The sequence below is a fragment of the Triplophysa rosa genome, linkage group LG1 (assembly GCF_024868665.1).
Source record: "Triplophysa rosa linkage group LG1, Trosa_1v2, whole genome shotgun sequence".
NCBI classification, from domain to species: Eukaryota; Metazoa; Chordata; class Actinopteri; order Cypriniformes; family Nemacheilidae; genus Triplophysa; species Triplophysa rosa.
The window spans coordinates 18455900-18476293 of NC_079890.1; the positions used below are offsets into that span (position 1 = coordinate 18455900).

The window sequence follows — 20394 nt, forward strand, 5'->3', positions numbered from 1 at the left end:
ATTTTACCTGTCCCGGCTTCTGTGTAATAAAGTCTAGGTCAGATTACAGTAGCTGCTTTCTGTCTTAACCAACGGAAACCTAATGGTTTCTGCAATAATGTATTGAAATACCCTTAACTTGAACAAAAAGTTATGCATCCTAAAATATGAAATAAATGTCATAAAGGCATGTAAATGTAACTTTTTTATAGATGTCAACACATTTAGTCATTTTTTTACATTTAGTCATTTAGCAGACACTTTTATCCACAGCGACTTACAGATGAGGGAAACAATGGAAGCAATACATCAACACATTATTACAACACTAATTTCATGTTTTAACAAAAATAATACGTAAATTGTTTGTTTTGCTTGAAAATGTATTGCTTTAATTAATGTTTTGCAGATAGAACCTTATCATTCTAAACAGAAAGTGATTTTTCAGAATCAGAAGTATGATCCGTTCCAAAAATCTTGATATTGTATATTTAGAATACATTTAGGGTCTCTGTCTTTTTCATGTATGAAAGAGATTTGTTCCCCATATCATTTTTGCTATATGAAATGCAAATACTTTGAAGCTCAATATCTCAAAACTACTCAGAATGCAGATAGAACCTTATAATTCTAAGGCAACGATTTACTGTATATTTGCATACCATAATACAGTATGTACAACATGAAATCATTATTAAAGATGCACCGATACTAAATTTCTCCACTGATACCGATAGCTGATTATTCAGAGTGATATCATAATTCATAATGGTATGAAATTCATATAATTGAACATCAAACTGTTGATGTTTCTTAACGTTTTCTATATACAGAGCACAAATTCATTGCATTTTCCTGTCCTCTTTTGATTGACAGGATATATCGGCCCTGATCCTCAGCTGTTTTTAAACTATCTGCAGATAGAGTGAAAAATTGATTGGCCTGCAGATAGAGTGAAAAATGTATCGGCCGACACGTTTATTGGCCGATGTATTGGTGCATCTCTAATCATTATATCTATGGAAAGTCCCCCAAAAACCTTTAAAGTCATATAAAAATCTTTGGGTTTCCACACTCGAGTTTGATAACCCATCATCATTTTGAACTCTTAAATTATAAGCTGTAGCTTGAAGCTCGACCTGATTTTGCCAAGTGGTTGATGTCCTCAGGGCAACATATTTTGTTGACCTAAGGACAACAATTTTATAAAAAAACCTAAACCCACACCAAACCCCAAGCATAACTTACCCCTAAAATCAGAGGGAAATGATAAGAGAAAAACAATGGTCTAGAAGCACCTAATCATGGTTGTAAGATTAAACTTAAAATAAACTGTAAATATATTTCTGAAATCTGATTGGTTGATTTAAATGTTGTCCCAGGGTCAACATGATGTTGCCCAAAGGACATCAACCACTTGGCAAAATTCAATGTAGGTCACTTTGGATAAAATCGTCTCCTTAATAGTAAATGCACATACATATTTAAGTTGCTATCTTTCTTTTCTACAGTATGATGCACAATAGTTGCATGCTTTTCTTACCATGTGCTTATGTGTTTGAAGATCCCAAAGTGAACGGCGAGGCAGCTAAAGCAGCACTGGCCAATGAAGATTGTCCCCACATAGATCAAGCCATTTCCCCCGAGGACGGGCAGATCTTCAACCCCAACGAGCCGCGGGGAGACACTCCGTGTTTTCTGCTGAACGTCAGCAGGCGATCTACAAACACGGGCACCAGAGTGCGGAAGGGTATGTGACAGCAAACCTCTGTGTCAACACAATGTCAAACATAAAGCACACAAGCAATAAGGACACAGTGAAACAGCATAACATACACACACGGACAGTCCAAACATACAGACAAGCAGAGCGCGCCCACAACAGACAGTCTGTAACTATTGGCGTTTTCATCACAAAAGAGATACTGATGTATTTATGTATGTTAAATTCCCCACAGGCACATTTTCATCTCAGCCGTGTCAGTAGGCGGACAGATTTTATCTAGTGTTTACAAATAAGCAGACCTAGATATTACTTACTTTGGCTTATTCCTATTGGCTCAAAAAGAGCTGAATTCATTTTTTTACAAAATTTAAATAAATCAAATAAATTAGCACTAATTTGTTAATTAATTTCCAAAGCCTATTAAACTTTTTTATTCCTACATAAGATGAGGCAGGGAGTATCGGAAAAAACTGAAACCCTCTCCTGCACGCTCAGATCCTCCCACAAGTCACTTTTCTCCAACCCTCTTCTCTTTTAACATGTCGTAAATACGTTTATTTTCCACACCACGCTGCATTGTGTCAATATCATATTAACACACATACAGCTGCCTCTTGGGGCCAACCTTAATCTTCCCTTTTTTCTGTTTTTCTTTGTTGTTTGTTTGTTTTTACTTGTTTCTTATGCCACCGTACATGCCTGTGGTCCGTCTCTATGTTTGTACCTCCCTCCACCTCCCCTCTCTCCCATATTCCTTATGCTACCTCCTTATGTTCATAGCCGGAACGTTCTCAGGGAGGTCAGGGGCGGAGCCGGCCGGCCCGACGCATGACCCGCAGGGTTACCCACTGCTGCAGCTAGGCTGGGCGCACAGCCCAGAAGATGGCCATGCCAGGGTCACCACCTGATATCCATTCCTGTGTTGCCATCATACGACATAGTCTTCGAATCTCAGCCTTAGATCAATTCGAGGCCCCTACACACTATGTAGCTTTACAGGCTGTCAAATAATGTGCAACATGTCAGCAAATGTAGTGATATAAAGACCAACATACCTTCCACACAGTATCTCATTGACGTAAAACAATCTGAACTCTGCTGGATAAATAGATTTAAGAGCAGATGGCCAACAAAAACACACCCAGAGTGAACAACAATAATACCACCAACAGCAAACCAGGCCATGGCCGCATATTTATAAATCATATTCAAAAGAGATTATGTCGCCTACTACCATCCTCCAAAGTATTACCGATTTGTCACACGAGTGCGTCTTCATTTTCTAACCAATAGCGCTGTCTGTCTGTGTCACATGACATGTTGCTCTGTGTGAGCATGCTCTGTTTGACTCCAAATCCTATCCACAGGCAAATGCACCACAAGTTGGTCAACATCATCACCAGGCAGAACTAGACACACGGTTCTCAATCAATATGTCGTTTTATTGTCTGAGATTACCTTTGTGGTGCTTTCATGTGTACATGTATGAGTCTGTGTGCATGTAGTAGTGCTTTTTTGGACTAGTCTGTTTTTTTATTTCTGTAGCATTATTTTGTGCATGTGTTGGGGTGGTCCTGCGGCCCTGCTGCACAATCTGTCCTGATGCCTGCATGGTATTGGAAGAGAAAGTGAAGACTTGGATTTGCACACTGGCAAAGAAAAAGTTGATGTACGGAATACATTAGATAGATTGCCTGAAAGTGCCTGGTTCTGACAAGAAATATCCGAATATCTGTTTTGCCTTAATGTTACATTTTTAAATTTGAATTTATAAATCAATGAATCTGATCAATTCTACTGATATCTTAAATATTTTGCCTTGCAATCCACAGCCTTCGCTGCTCCCACTAAAGCCAGATTAACCAACTGCGCTCTTTGGCCCGGTTTCACAGACACGCCTTAACTTAAACCAGGACTATGACTTAGTTGAATGAAGATATTTATGTCACTTTTATAAAAATGCCTTATAAGAATACATTACTCGTGTGCATCTTGAGACAAAAAAATGGCACTGTTATATTTTAAGATATTTCTGGGCAAGTTATATTCAGTTAAGACAGGTCACACATTCATTTTAGTCTGGGACTAGCCTTAAGCCTTGTCTGTGAAACCGGGCCTTTGTGTATGCCGTCACAGAAATTGCATGCAGTTTTAAACCCTTTAAATTTGACCCATTCCAGCAACAGCCACCTATGAAAACATGGTGTGGAGCAAAATGAAACGGCAAACCAATCCGTTGTGTCTCAGCAATTGCCATGTGCACATTTCTCTCTGCTAAACCAAGGTTATCAAAAGTCCCGAAGCCTGGGCACCATAACCAGCAAGGCCCGAACGCTGGCCGAGGTGGTATCGATGTCCACGGGGTCCTGCGGCTCACCTGTTCTCCTGGGGCGATCCCATTCTCCAATCCCCTCCATTCTCTAAGAGTGCTGTAAATAGAGCTGTCTCGCTGGGTCTTCCTTCCGCCCTGCTGCCTTCTGTTCTCTGCAGTGTTTCATTTGGTCTGGTCTGTCTTGTTCTCTGGTCCGTGTCTTCTGGAGCTTTGTTTTTGTCTCCTCCGCTCATTTTGCTTGGTTCTTGTCCTGCCAGTGCTCCACCCACACAAAGCCACCCGATGTCCAAAAGATCTCAGGGAAAGTTCAAAGGAATCCCTATTTGCAAGTGCAGGGGTTCAATCGTTAAAGAACTGGGATGCGAAAGCTACACCCTGCTATAAGAGCACAGTATTGTTGCAGGGAGCATTTCAGAACTTTTTATGAAGTAAAACCTCCATTCAAGGTGAAATGGAATTGTGTTAACTAATCTAAATTCCAGCTGTGAATTGTCGAGTATTAGGTAGGATTTTTATGGGATATTTGCTTTTATTTTTAGAGTGTCTGGGTAGATTCTCACATAAAACTCATACCTGGAGGACAAAACAATAACCCTTTTTATTTGCCTTTTTTAACTTAAATTTGACTTCCCCTTTGCTTTAATGGAATTATCTTCCCCATCTCTTCTTCTCCTCTTTTTAATAAGACCCGAGATAGGAATTTTCAGGAGCCACAATTTTCTCACTTCAAACCTCTTTTTCTTTACTGCTGTATACAGCAAATGCCTCTCCTTCCTCTCCAGTTATTTCATTCTCTCTGTAAGTTTCTGTCCATCTCTCTTTCTCCACCTCTTTTGCCTCACATTAGCAACCCACGTTTTCACCATAAAAATCAATAGGACATCTGATTTAGCTCATTTCCTCTTCATTCTGTAAGTTGAATGAAAACAAGGCCCAATGACAGGATGACCCTGAGCAACCCCATCCTCCCCTGTATTTTCTACTGCAGATCCCTGCAAAGAGGACACTGCCCTAGTTAAGTATATGCAGTCAGAGGTGCTCAAAGTGACCTGAGAAGGAAGCAGAATCTCAGAAGGGCAACCAAAACATTGGTTTTCCCTTCTCCAGCTTTTCTTGAATCCACAGTGACCAGAGAGATTTGAGACTGAAGTCCAACGGAGGGACATGTGTCCATTTTGTTAGTCAAGAGGATTTTATTAGTCAATACAATGGCAAATGGTTTTTTTGAGAATCAGTGATGCGTCTTCAATGCTCTACAGCTGTATGAGGAACCTCATGGACCTTTTGAAGGAAGAACGTAAGGATTGTATATAATTTAAAGAGTGCAATGAATGGATGGCTTCAATACAATGAAAATGAGTTTTATAATCAAACTATCACTACTAATGGTAGAACATGCAGTTACAGATGCAGTGGACTCTTTAGTTTATTTTAGCATGAGCTGCATGGTGTTACATAAAAAAGACAAAATATCTGTTATGAATATCTGTACAAAACATATTTTCTTTAAAGAGTTCTTGACTTTTGCAGAATTTACATGTAGCCATTGATAATGAGACATGTTATTTATTTTAGCAACAGATTTCTTCATTTTGTCTTTAACTGTCCTTTGTTTTAACCACAAACTGTATGACTCAGCGCTGGTCACATTGACCTTCAATTCTGAATGACACAAAAGTGGTGACGTGAGATAGATTGTAAAATTTTAAATTGTGTCTGTCTGGCATGCTTGTTATTCTGGGTCTTATAGAGATTAAACTGAGCAAAACGAGTTATTTTTCTGTTTTATGTTGTAAGTGGATAGATCCTGTGGAAATCTTTAGTGAGCAACTGTTTAGAGACTTTTTGACAGTGTTATTTTTGAGGAAAAAATCAAGAGGAAAAATGTCAAGATGTGTCTCACATTTTCTCTGGTTTATTTTAGGTACACAAAGAAAAGCAAAAATTACAGATGTATATTTACAATAAAAGAAAATTGTATGCAATTTAGAACTTTGGAAAAACATGCATGCACTTGTTATGCAACAATAACCGCGTAGAAAAACAGGAAAACATGACTACAACCATAGCATGAAATAAATTTTGTATGAAACCCGGAATGTTTGTTTTATTTTTGTTTCTCTCATTGGATGTACCAATACTCTCTTTGACCTGAAGTTGACAGGTGCAAAGACTGGAAGGTTGCAAAACGCAATAATAATGTGTCTTCAGGTGGAGCAGCATGGGAGACTGTACTGATGAGCATGGTGATGAATTAAACCATTAACATTTGAAGGAAACCTGCATGCTGAACGAGCTGAAGTTTTGATCTCGGAAACTAATGTATGAACCGGTCCGACATACGTTCTGCTCTGCGAGGTATGATGCTAAAGCCTGCATGGTAAACGTGCCTGCTAGCAGACTGCATTAACGTCACCTTCTGGTCTTCATTCATCCCTTCCTTCTCCTCCAGACCCCTCCATCTCCCTTCTGCACGTCATGCCTCTTCACCTGTCTTTGTTCTCTGGGTGTCTGGTAATAACTTGTCTGTTGTCTCTCTTCTTTTTCATCTTTGTAGAGGCTTCTCAGCAGGTCCAGCACAAGCAGCCTGCAGACTCAGTGTGTGTCATGAATCGTGGCGTTCCGACCACTGTGTGCATGGCCCAGAACACCCCTCCTCCCTCCTCGTGATTCTGATCTATAAGTGTGTTTCATGTACATAAATGAGTGGAATGCACAGTGCGGAATGGCCTAACACAGACCTGTTTCTACAAATTTTTAATGTATTTCAGGGGGTCATTTCCCAACCATCCACCCCCTTTTTGTTGGTGGCTGATACTACTGTCAAGTTTTTAACCTGGTCTAGTGGTGTGTAAACTGTGTATCTGAGTGCATGCGTGTTTAATATGTGTGGTTTTGTATGCGTGCCTGTATGCTTTTTGTGTTGCACATGCTTGCTATTGAATATTTAGAGCAATTTTTAGAGGGGTTTAAATCAAATGTATCCACTAAATTTTGTGATTCATAGCAAATATTCACAAAGCTGCCTTTATATTAATAGGGTCAAACTGTTGTTGCTCTCTGTTGTGCTGCTGCTGCTGCTGCTGCTGTCAGTCCTCAGTTGCCTTTGTTTGCTGTCGCACTCTTAAACTTTAACATTCCATTGAGTTGTTAACGTTAGTGGACGAATTGTATCTTGAGCTGTTAAAGTGTATTTATGAGTGTAAAGTGTATTTATTATGTTGATTACAATCTAACTCTTTCTTTTTCTGAAGCCAGCAAGGACATCAATACACTATGGTTAAACCGAGACGTTATTAAAATGCAGTGAAACTTGTCAAACAGAAAGTTGCTTGTATTCTTGTGTACTTTCACAATCAAGCAGCAGAAGCAACTGTATCAAAGTGACGTTACAAAAAGGGGCAAAACAAGGCTACAAATAATCTACAGTATAGGTCAACATTACAAATAAACGTTTATTCAATGTTCAGTTGAATAAGGATTCTTTCACATAGATACACTTAAAAAAAGGTGCTTTAAAAGGTTCTTTGATGCCATAGCCTTTTGGGTCCATAAAGAACTTTGACTTCTTTACAATGTTAAACGCGCTGGCTTCTCATGCTTAACATGGTTTGAAAAAATGAGTTGGACGTATGACGTAGTATTTCTGTGCTCGATGCACTCCCCCAGCATTCGTATAGGATTTTGAAAGTTGTTTTCAAACATGAAATTCCCTTACGTAACAACTTTTCTTAGTCGCTTATTGGACAATTCTCCTGGAAAAGCACCCCCATGCATCAACCCGCCGCTAGAGCCAGATGAAAGAACAAGCACCGCGAAAGAGTATAGATACCAAGAGCCGAATCTCTGGTGGTTTTTGGGAAACAGTGACATGGTTTCTAGCGAGCCAAAGCTTTTGTCATCATGTATTATCATCATTCAAGTTGAATTTCGGATTTCACCACAAAATAGCAGAAACGCAAGGCACTGGTGTTGCTGTGGAACGTTCTAATGAGTTTCACCTCTTGGTATCTATACTCTTTGCCCAAACGTCAACCAGGGAGAGCGGGAGAAGGAGCATGCGCACACGTCAACCAGCTGGAACAAGAGAAAGAGCACTGCGTTCACGAAGTTCAGCTGTGTTTGTTTGTTCACTGCATTTCGGTGAGGAATGTTATAGAATCGGTGGATATAATGCTGGATTTGCAGATCGTTTGAAACTGATAGATGGAGCAGTCCCAACGTTAAAAGATGACGGTCATGAAACACACGCGGTATGTGAAACTGAGTCATATGTCTGTGTTTTGTATGCAATCGGCGTGTACGTGCATGAGGTAAGCAACACAAACTTATAGTGAATCAAAAGTTAATCAGGGCTCATGCGATGATGTATTGTGTGATCGTTCTGAAGTCCCACGCGTTCAGTTCTCGCCTGTGTTCGGAAATAATCATACAGCTGTATCTGTCTTTTATACATGTGATCAAACTAAAGATTCTTTGAAGATACGAAGTATGCAATACTACTCTATAGGTACTCAAGATTAATATGAGATTGGCAGAAACTGCGTGTTACATCCGCTTTAAAGAACCTTTGACTGAATGGTTCTTTGTGGAACCTAGAATGGTTCTTCTATGGCTTCGCTGTGAAAAACCTTTTAAGCACCTTTATTTTTAAGAGTGTATACGTCTTTTTATTTTTGTGTTTTTACGATATTTGGCATCCTTTAACAATCAAAATTTACGTAAATAGCATCAGAATTTTTTTCAGAATTTTAAAATTTTCTTTAGTCTTCTTATTGTATTCATATTTAACAACCAGTTGAACCTAAATCTTTCATCAAGCATTTAGATATTTGTAAATATTATGGTATTACAAAATATTATAATATGTGTCTAAACTTTGGTAGGTTATTCTTACTCTTGGGTACAGTAGATTAATAAAAGCAAACAGCACGTTTTGCAATGATGATGTTGATGGTAAATAATACTTCAGTTTGAAACTTCACTTGAAAAAGGAGATAAAAACACCTTTGTGGTAATAAACTATTTAAGCATGACTTTGGTTAACACAAAGACCTACCTTTATTCTTTGTTTAGATGATGCTTCTTAGGCACTTTAACGCTCCTAACAAATGACCATTTTTGTTGCTAAAAATGGCAATTAACTCAGTTTGGCTGCATTTTAAATGAACTCTCTAACATTGTTTTTAGGGGGACTTCTAATGACTGCAATAAGTTTAAGAATAATAAATAAAATATTTAATAACTTTCATTTACCTATTTTTTGTCCCTGTTTAACTCTGCATGGATTATATATCATATTTTAATATGTATCATAATCAGAACTTCATAAGTGTCATTAATACTTTGTCCATTAATATTTCAAAAGTTCAGAATGTGCCAGTTGAACTTTTCTCAAGGTTTTTCTACTGTGTTTACATGCATTTTAATATATGTAGCTTTATAAGAAATCAGTGCATGTGCGACGCTGCGTGAGTGCGTGTATAAGTGTGTGTTTTTCTCCATTTGAGTGCATGTACCCCTAGTTCCTTACTGCTGTGCTGCTGAGCTTTGATCTTTTCAGACACTATGGCAACCTAGTTACCTAATAGGGACCGTAACCATAGCAACACAAGTATGTGATCTGCTTTCAACGGCAGCCCATTTCTCCCATGCCTTTCTGCTGCCTGGTTACATTCATACGGGCTATTTGGGTCTACAATTCATTAGACACGTTCACACATCAGAACACAAAGTTCTTCACATAATTATCACCGATGCTATTCTCTGTCAGAAACGGTATCATTACAGTCAGAAGCCTCTGCCCACATAGAGCCAGCTGTATGTGAGGTACATAAACAAAACTAGACCCAATGGAAATGAGGTATTTACAGCATCGCTTGTAATTGCAAGACTCACACATACAATACTACACCTGTGTTTATGTGAAATCATAACCTTCATAACTTCCACTTTTGTAGCTTTGATAAATACAGTCTTCATACAGTACATTTACACACGTTACACCTTTGAGATTACAGACAATGTGGATGTTAAAGAAACATATCTTGACTCTAGAACTTGTTCAGCAGTGAACCAATATATTGTGGCAGTAGGCCTGACTTTCAACCTCCAGTTTAGACTGGGATGCAGGAACGTAGCCAGAACCTTTTTTTTAGAGGTGGCCAGGTAAGACCCAGTGATTTTATTAGGGTGACCAAAAGATCCTTACAGACAGAAATTCTTTAACTTCTACTGTAATTTACACCAATTCTTCATTACACATAGTTTGCTGGTCAAAAACATACACAAAGAACGTAAAGTAAACAATTTATTTGCAATGCTTTCATGTGCTAACATTATTTAAGAATATTTTGCTAACTATCATTTGCAGTAAGTTAGCATTTTTATAGAAAATAAACATTGCAGTACCCCAACTTAAACTTTCGCCAAAATGTAATTAATGAATGAAATCCAGTTAAACAAGACTGATTTTACTGACCTGATCCTTCTGCTCGCGATGAACTTCCATGGTACACAGACAGTACCTGCCAGTACTTAGCAGCTGTTCAGCTATAGACTGTTTGCGTCAGTGCGTCAGGGTTACTTTCAGTGCATATACTCTAAATGATCTGCGCAGCACTCCGTAAACTCCGACATGCATCTTAAAACTGCTTTGCACAACAGAGGTGGCCAGATCGGTGGCCATCCATCATTCAGGGGTAGCTGTGGCCACCCATGGCCACCATGTAGCTACACCCCTGCTGGGATGAGAACATCGTGCCCATTGCCTGGCCTTTAAAGAACACCATGTAAAACATAAAGAGGCATTTGAAGTCTGGAGGGCTTTATTAAATATAAATATGAAATGCTGTAATATCACTTAATGGTTATAGAACCAGTGGTAACAACTTGGCAGTGGTGAAAATAATTATTTATTAATAATTGAATTACCCAAAGCTGGTTCTCTAAAAAAAGGTAATTTTACAGAATTTTTCTGTTCCATATAATATAATAATTTTTAATAGTTTTTTTTACAGTGAAGGGAAGAAAAATATTTTTGGAAACGCAGAGTAGTTGGTTTTGGAGTCCTTCAAGAATTCAAAATGTGCATGACAATATCTTACTAAAATTGCACAAATCCTATAAACACAAAATAATTGTATCTTACGACAATTCGAATCCACCAATCCATTGGAATCCATCTGCCAATGATGTGTACACATGGCTCCATTTGCTCCCATGTATTCTTTCACTTTCTTACAGCAACACCTATACAATCAAAACTTTTTTAACAATATAAAGATGTGTCTGAAACAAGCTTTTAATACTCACCTTGCTGACAAGACCTCCACTTTAAAGTGCAAGTGAACTCTTTGTGACTATGATGGTTGGTCTGCGAGCTGTACTGAGCATGTGCAGTAAGTCTGCTCTGGGCCTTCTGCTGCTCATACAGTTACTTCATCTTCATGTTCTGTCACAGGACAGCCTGCCATCGAGCGGCCAGCCCTGAAATTTTAATGAACACCAATTAAGCCTTCACAATGGCTTAAGTGGTTGGGAGTGCTGGCAGTGGAGATAGAAGAGCTCTGGGGTGAGATACAGGAGAATGAGTAGAGAAAGGAAAAAATGAAGAGGAAAGCAGGAAAGAAGATTAAGGTGCTGTTTGTCTGTAGTAACAGGACAATACTGGATCAAAGACAAATAAATCCCATATTAGTCTTAATAGTTAAATAATTTATAATTTAACTTTATTTAAGTTAAATAATTAATGGGGGAAACTTGGTGTGACCCAGCAGGCAATAAAAATTTGTAAATAAAAAACATAATATGTCGTCTTTTATTCTAAGTGCATGTTCATGACCAGCCTGTTGACTATACAAATCTTCATTTCTGTCCAAGTGCAATATAATCTCAGTTTTATATTGCCATAGTCATTGTTCATGACGTTTTTGTTATTACATAAGCATTTAAAGATGATGTAAACTGAAGAGCTTTGATCTTTAGTGTGGCTGTTTAGCAGAGACCTCCAGAGGAATGTTCTGTTGTTGGAAACACTCTAAAGCTGGGGAGACCCGGGACTGGTTGCCAATTCATTCTTCGTTTAATATTTTTGGAGGGGAAAAAAGAAAGGCCAACCAGAAAAAGGTGATGAAAGAGTGTAAATAAACATTTAGGCCCAGTTTCACAGACAGTCCTTAGTCTCCAAGATGTACACCAGTAATGCTTTTTTCTTACAGCACGTTCATAAAAGCTATTTATTCTAAAATAAAGTGTAAACTACTTAATCTGAAATAAAGTGTAATATGATTGACTTAAAATCATTTTTAATATCACAATCATGCCTTTAATGAATGAAAGTGATCTATTTGTCAGATATGGTGACCCATACCCAAAATGTGACCTCTGCATTTAACCCATCCAGAGAGTAGTGAACACACATACACCCGGAGCAGTGGGCAGCTATCACTGCAGCACCCGGGGAGCAAGTAGGGGTAAGGTGCCTTGCTCAAGGGCACCTCAGTCGTTACCCGCCAGCTATGAGAATTGAACCGGCAACCTTCTGGTCACAAGTCCGACTCTCTAACCTTTAGGCCACAACTTTATTAACAGATAACAGAAATTTACAGATGCAAAACACTATAGTCAAGCAAGCTAATTCCTCTTAGGTGTTTCTGCTCCTTAAATTATTATGATGCAAATGAGGGTGAGAGTTTAAATCAGGGCCAGGTCTAGGGGCAGGGGTGGACTGGTCATCTGGCCAAAAAGTCCAGGGCCGTTTTTTACTCCTAGACCAGCCCCGTCTAGTGGGGTATTTGAGCCTAAAATATCCAGCTGATAATGAAGACAAAAAAATAATACTTCTTTGTATTATCTATTTAAATAATCATTTGTCAATTTAATGACAGAAAAATGAAAAAGTTATGTAGGCAATAAATTATATATCCCCCCCAGCTTCAGAACACAACTGTATTTTTCACTGTTGAAACTGCAGATGACCGGTCAGCCATGGGACCACTGTGACCCCTATATTAAATTTCCATGTAACACATTTAGTTCTGATGTGTGGCTAATGCTATATCAGTGACTCCACACTCACATCTCTTGTCTCCATAATATAACTGCATCTGTCAACAGGGATATACTGGATGCATACATGGCATTCACTAAGCACTAACACAAGTACTGTCTCCCTTTCGTAAATGTCAAATTGTATATGAGGCTCATATGTAGCGTGATAGGCTTATACATATATGCTATATAAGTGCTATCCACAAATATTTGCTGGGTCCTCAAATAACATCGATTTCTAAAAAAAACTTAACCGATTATTACAGCTGGCTTACAGCTGACATGTTTTCAGGAATAATAAATATAAAAAACAAATGCCAAACCAAAAATAAATATATACATTAGAAATAAAATAAATCCACACCTGTCTCAAAGTTGTGTTTCTGAATAATAGTGCATACATTTGAGTCTCTCAAGTATTATGTGCGCTGTACAGTGTATAACAACACTGCACTCTGCTGGACAAACACTCTTACTGCAGGATTCACGTCACAACGGGCATGACCTCTTACAATCAGAAACATTCGATCATTAAAAATAGTCGCAGAAATTATAAATATAGGACTACAAACATACAGTATAGTGTGGGTGTCAAGACTTACTTTATTTTAGTAAAGTAAACATTTGCCTGTAATTTAAGTTGTTTTAAATGCAATAATCCAGTTTCATAATGAATATAACAACCATAACATGATTAGGCCTCAGACAAGCAGCAAACTTTCCTACAGTCTTAAAAACAATGCACAAACATACACAATATTCTCACACAATTACACATTCACTATTGAAAAGGAGGAGTGCAGAATGAAGCCAATGAGTGAAACCATGTGTCTCTTACACAGATTTTTATCACAAGGAATAAATAAATTGTTCAGCATTCAAAAGACATATGTAATGAAACAACCCAAACTGGTGGGCAACTCTTGTTTGGTGTGTAATGTTATTATATTTTATATATTATAATTACACATAATGTGTAATGTAAGGGAAACTTGCTGTAGGATGGCTATATTGTCCTACAAAGGCAAAGTGCAGTAACGATGCACACACTGAAACTGAGAAAAATGCCTTTAAAGTTTTCACACCAGACAGTGATTGCAGGCAGTTACTCTTTTTTATTCTTGTTTCTCTGAAACGGGACAAAAATGAACCAGGAGACTGGTCACAAGACAGAACAGATGTCACTAACCCCTTTTCAAGCCATATCTCAATTTTGACGAAATGTGTAGTTAGTGCACTTTGCCTTTGTAGGGAAGTATTGCGGTGGTAGTGTTTAGGCAATAATGAATAATGAAGAGTTCATTTGCATTTCAATAGGACTCAAAATGGTCTCCTCTAGAAAGCAGTGATATTAAAGTGTTTAGCTGTACCTGCCAGATATTATGGATTAAAAAGGTGCTCCCGTAGACATTAGGGGTGATTAACTTCTACAGTCAGAAAAGGTTGATCATTTGATGTCTCTGCAGGTATGGTAGTGTTGAATGCTGGGTTAATGGTGTTTAGACTGCTGTACACAATGTGCTCTGATATAAGCGATATCAAAATAAGCGCTACAGTATTAATATGAGTAACAGTGATCAGATTCTCAAACACCAAGGTGTGCACTGAGTCGACAGAGAGCATCTCCTACAATGTCCAGCTCGTGTCTGAGCTCTTCAACCACACCGTTAATACTAGGCATGTCCTTCAGCACAGTCACACTCTGTGTGTATGGGTTATAACGCAGGGAGAACGGACGCTGGATCATTTTTGCAAACTCACTATGAATAAGACAGGAAAAACAAAGCAAATGTATGGTAAGAAACTAATGAAAAATGGGGTTACAGATATAAGGAAATGGGTCAGAAATGATTTAAAATAAATCAATCAATAAACATTTACCGCATTCTGACTTTGGCTTCCTCAAAGCTCTCAGAAACAAAGTAAACATCTTGAAAGGTAGTGATGAGACACTCCTGATTACAGGTAATCTTGGGGTCGAACGGCAAGATTTTAGCATTGCCTGAGAGTGAGTGCTTCAAAACAAAACAAGACATTGCTATATTAACAATAGTTATGTGTAATACAAATACAACAACAAAAATTTGTCTAAATAAAAGGTGGTAACAGTCACACTAGCTTTAAATGTTTGAAATCAAAAACATTTATTTGAACTGAAGTGAATGCTAAAGAACAGTCAGATTTATTTATCAAATTTGTAGTTAGGTTTAAACATAATCTGTCGTTGTAAATATGGATTACCTTTAGTTCACTGATGGAAGAGAGAAGCCCAGCACCATATGCTCTCAGTTTCCCCTCCTGCTTGCACAGTCCAAACTCCACCGTGAAGAAATAACACTAAAGTTTTGAGAAAATATTTCCAATTTGCAACAGAAATTATAGCATGAGAACAGCATAATAGCATAATGAGAACAGCACCTGTTCAAATGCAGAACATTTGTCTGACCTGTTAAAATTGAGAAAGCTGACAAGATGTTTGCAATACAAACAATTACATTTAGTCTCAGCCAAGATCACGATTAAAGTCGAGAGGTGATTGTGTGTTTGGAACAGTTGGATGCAGGCTATGGAACACTTTTTCTTTATCTGTAATTTCTGTCAATTTTGTATATGTTTTTGAAAATAAAGGTCCAATGTGTATTTTTTGAAGGATCTATTGACAGAAATGCAATCTAGTATACATAACTATGTCTTCAGAGGTGTATAAAGACCTTACATAATGAAGCGTTATGTTTTTAATACATTAGAATGGGCTATTTCTATCTACATTCTAGTGATGCACGGGTCGGGGTTTTTTCCAACCCGCGGGTCGCGGGTTTTTTATTTGACCAGTCCCAGCCCGCCCGCACCAATGTATCTATTTTTACAACCCGCCCCGCACCCATGCACGACCATTAAATAAACATACTAGGCATTGTAATGTAAATGAAAACAGGCTTTATTTCAGCCTAAAAGTGCTTTGAAACAGCCATTAGATTACATCGCCCTGTAAACAGGCAACAACATATACTGTACACTTACGAACCATAGAAACCACGTAGCAATACCCTATCAAATTGTACTACCAGTATTAAATAAATATGTAGAATGATTTAACAATGGAAATACACTATCAGATTCCCGTAGCAGTATAAAATAAACAGGTAGGATGATTTAATAGCGCAAAAAAATGACATAACATTGATGTGCACAATGCCTGGTAGGATAATCTGATGGGTAGGATGACATTTCAGGACACCGGTCCCAAACATTAGATTTAGCAGCTTGACCTTCTTTTCTTTTAATGACGTAAATTCCCGACCTTAATTTCTCCCGCACCTCGTCTTCCATCTTCACTTTTATTTCTCCGTTTGTTTTGTTGTTGTGTGGCTGGCGACGGGAGCTGCTTGGCGCTTTCGTGACGTGTTTGGTTTGGGGACATCACGAAAGTTACGTTGCTAGCTACGTAGGCATACGTGTTGTAACCTTATCAAAGAACCTAATAAAATATGAAAATTTATATTCCCAAATATTTAATATAGGCTATAGGGAATTGCACACAACGTACATGGGTTTCATATTTAGTTTTTAATGATCCACCCCAACCCGCCCCGCAAATAAAGTGACCATTTCTTTACCCGACCATCGGGTTATGAGACAACCCGAGCATCACTACTACATACACCGGGGGGTCCCCTTACATGTTGTTTCTACGGTCCGCTTACATGTTGCCCTACACAGACAAACTGCTCTACAGAACGTGTTTCATAAATATGTTATCTCCTTCGGCAAAGAAAGGAATCTGTGACGACATCTTAGTCCTGTGTCAACCACTTTAGTGCTTCAAAAGAAAGGGGGAGGAGTGGAGTGGAGGGAGCCGTTGGTTGCACTTCGAAACCACACCAATAGATGCCGCTAAATTTCCTATACTGGACCTTTAAATTGAAGTCATATCTTTATACCTTGACATCTTATTTCTTATTTCTACAGCATTATGGTCAACAGCTGTTGTGTTTAGTAGTGCTTAATAAATGAAATGAGAAGAACAATACATACTGTTGCCAGTTTCTGCACAGCATCATCAGACGCCCCGAGAGAAGCCAGTCCTAATTCCTGTGAGAACTGTGCAAAACTGGGTTCAGCCAACAGAGGAACGTGCCCCAGCAACTCATGACAGGTATCCCTAAAAGACACAAATGTGAAGATCTCCTAAATCATTTGTCAGGTACGTTGAAGTTGTTTTCAGTTTTTGAGGTCTGCACAATAAACAGATCTGCTTTGTACTTACGGCTCCGGAGTGTACAGCGGATCTGAGCTGTGACGCACATATTGTGTGCAATGAAAGACTCTGAAGGCCAATCCAGCCAGAAAATCCCTTGGTGACAGATACCCAGCAACAGGGCGAATGGTAAAGCCAGTTCGCTCTGAAAATGAATTAAACATAAAGTAAAATCATGATGAGACAACAAACAATTCATTTCATTTCCTATATACCAAGAGTTACTAATGTCTAGATGATAATCTCACCTTTTAAGAAGCTGGACACATCCTCCAGCTGTGGTATGTTGTCCTCTCTGTATCCACAGAATTGGGTGAGTAGGGGCAAGTTGAGGACATACTCCTTGCAGGCATGTGAGGGGTACAGTTTGTTTAACTCCCGAAACACTACACCCCATGTCTTCACCTCTTCTTCTGTGAACTCCACACGTGGTATGGGATCACCACTACAGAGACCAGAGGAGGCAGAGAGAGATGGAATGAGAGAAAAAGATAAAGACATTAATAGCAACTATACCAAACGTGTACGATAAATAAGATATTAAAATAAATTGTTAAAACGTACTGTTTGTAACTCATGGCAAGATCAGCAAAATATTTTCTTCTCTTACGGTAAACATTGTCTTTGAATCCCTGAAATCAATAGAAAAACAAAGATGTAGGATAATTTGGTCCTTAATGATTTTCAAAGACACGTTTTGACAACTATTTTATACTGCAAGAGTATAAAATTATCAGGAAAACACAGCAATAGACATACTATTGTAAATTTACATTTCATAAGTGATTTTATAGAAATAGAGCAATACCAACCGGATGATCAGCATCCAGATCTGATCCATACATCAGAACACGACTGGCACTCTTATCCAGGTCTGATATATTCTTAGGGAACCAAGGCACCTCAGAAAAATCTAAAAAGTTAAATTGCACAGCGTTACACACATATTTCTTTGTAGGGAGCAGAGCACAAGCAGTTTTGGAGAATGGATAGATCAGTACAACTAAACAAATCTTTAGGCATTCCACATTTATTTAAAAACAGAGAGATATAAACAGTAGGTACCATTTGCAGGAGTGCTGAATTCATCAGGTGATTCCATAGCTATGATGCTTGTTTGCTTGCGAAGTAGATGAACGATTTCCTTTAGTGTTTCTCTATCACTGTCACAGTCAACCAGCACCTCCAGCTCTGAGTTACGTCGTCGGGACTTACGCGACTCGATGTGCAAAAGGTTTACATGGTTGTCCTGTTTATACACATAAACCAATGAAATAAAATTAATGTTTTAATCCAAAAAAAATTAAACAGAACGATTTTATATAGACTAACCTATAGGCTACATTAAACAGGCTATATTTGTATAACAGGCCTACACATCATGGTGGCTTGTGTAGGCAAAAAACGTGAAATACACTAATAAAGAGAAAATAATGACAATAACAAATTCTAGTAATATTAAAATAAAACATATTACCTGAAATAGTTTCAATGCCTTCACAAGACCTCCAACTTCATTCTTAAGAGAGAAGACAATTGCAGCATGTTCCCTCTTTGAGGAAAGAATCTTGTCTTTGCTCTCGTCCGTCTTATTACAAGTTTTGTTCATCTTTAAAAACAAGGCTAAAATCTTCAGAGAGATGTCTGTTATATCAAATAGGCTACTGGGTTTCACTTTGTCGTCTCTTAATATTAGCATGACAATCTGTCTAGCCTATAGCCTACAGAACATTTGTTTAATTTTCTGCTAATCCTTATTCACACACAAATGACATGTAATGATGACCGTTGTAGGCTGGCTATATGCTACAGTGGGTGTAAGGTCTGGTAGACTTTTAGTAAATTTCATGTTGCTTCCAGCAATTAGGCTACACTACAGCCCAGCACTACAGTATATAGCCTAATGGACAAAGGATACAAAGTAATCTGAAAGGTTCAGTCATAAGTCATACAAAATGAACAGAACAAAAATACATAAAAATATAAAAACACAATTAATCTGTATGCATGTAATAACATTAACGTCGTTAATGAAAGATAAGCTACTATTTTCAGAGGTGTCCGTACGTATAAATTTCAGCACTTGAAAAGACGGAGAATAAGGTCGACTATATCGTTCAAAAAATGCGAAGACGGGCGCTATCAGTCTTCTCACGTAAGGAAGTCATGCATGTGGGTAAAAGTTACTTTATTAGTTCTAGGTTATAAATAATTCCTATGTTCTTACTCAAATTATATAAAACAAAAATCAAAAAATATATTTGAGCCTACCTCATTGTTGAGTTGCTTCTCTTCGTAAACCTTATTGATGGAATCAAAAGACCGTCCTCGGCGCGGTCCTTCAGTCTTGTTGGAAAGCATGAATGTGTAGTCGTTATCTAGCAGAAGTAGATATGTTTAGCACACGTACACGCTGCTGTATGTCTGCTAATGATGTTTTCTCTCTCGATTTATAAATGAGCTGAGTGATGAGGGGGAGGAGCGCTCAGCTCTTTTGGAAAGTCCAAACTGACAAGTCAAACAAGCTCAGGGAAGATTTTCAGATGGAACAGACACGTTAGATTATGAGACCTCGATGTTGTAGGAAATAATTCGATTTACGATTTTAATTTATATTTCAATAAGCTACCACGAAATAACACCACACAAATCTGTAAAGACTGTTTAGTCAGGTAACCTAAAATGCGTTGTTACCCACTGCTTCTTGGGGCTTATTGCGCTATTATGTGGAAGCATCTAAATTAACTGGTTTTATTCGCACTATTTTTACTGACTCCAAAAATTATTATTGCAACTTTTCACAGGTTTCAAACACGCATTGCATGATCTGGACCAAATTCCTTCCTGCACATTTTATGTTGAATAACAAATGTGTATCTGATATATTGGATGAAAGTTAAAACGAAGAAACGAAATGTTAAGTGTAATCAAGACAGCTGAGAGCAAACGATCTGTGCCGGTCTGTTTCAGCACTCGTGCCAATGAACAGCTCCGACAGCCTCGCCAATACAAGAATGATAAAAACCCACAAATCGAGTCAAAGACCTT

General features: G+C 38.2%; 2 protein-coding genes across 4 annotated transcripts in view; one reads left to right on the forward strand and one right to left on the reverse strand.

Moving 5' to 3' along the window:
- kcnc1a (potassium voltage-gated channel, Shaw-related subfamily, member 1a) overlaps positions 1 to 8768 on the forward strand; it is a 50226-nt gene extending 41458 nt beyond the window's left edge. The window contains 2 exon segments of the mRNA XM_057341749.1: positions 1544 to 1729; positions 6595 to 8768. Of these exon segments, the coding sequence (XP_057197732.1) occupies positions 1544 to 1729; positions 6595 to 6707 (299 nt within the window). The 3' untranslated portion in view covers positions 6708 to 8768.
- Positions 4658 to 19872, reverse strand: tph1b (tryptophan hydroxylase 1b). Of its 3 annotated transcripts, none has more exons than XM_057343755.1 (10): positions 19618 to 19872; positions 18412 to 18595; positions 18159 to 18259; positions 17911 to 17978; positions 17595 to 17791; positions 17356 to 17491; positions 17124 to 17250; positions 15330 to 15425; positions 14970 to 15103; positions 4658 to 14848 (listed from the first exon to the last, which is right to left on the reverse strand). In XM_057343755.1, exons 1-10 carry the CDS (start codon positions 19705 to 19707, stop codon positions 14674 to 14676), a joined length of 1308 nt encoding a protein of 435 aa, XP_057199738.1. In that variant the 5' UTR covers positions 19708 to 19872; the 3' UTR covers positions 4658 to 14673. The 3 variants fall into 3 exon arrangements, with proteins under 3 accessions (XP_057199738.1, XP_057198938.1, XP_057200554.1); XM_057342955.1 differs by lacking the exon at positions 19618 to 19872 and adding an exon at positions 18824 to 19240; XM_057344571.1 differs by lacking the exon at positions 19618 to 19872 and adding an exon at positions 18824 to 19240 and having other exon boundaries at positions 14741 to 15103.
- Positions 19873 to 20394: the final 522 nt, after the last annotated feature.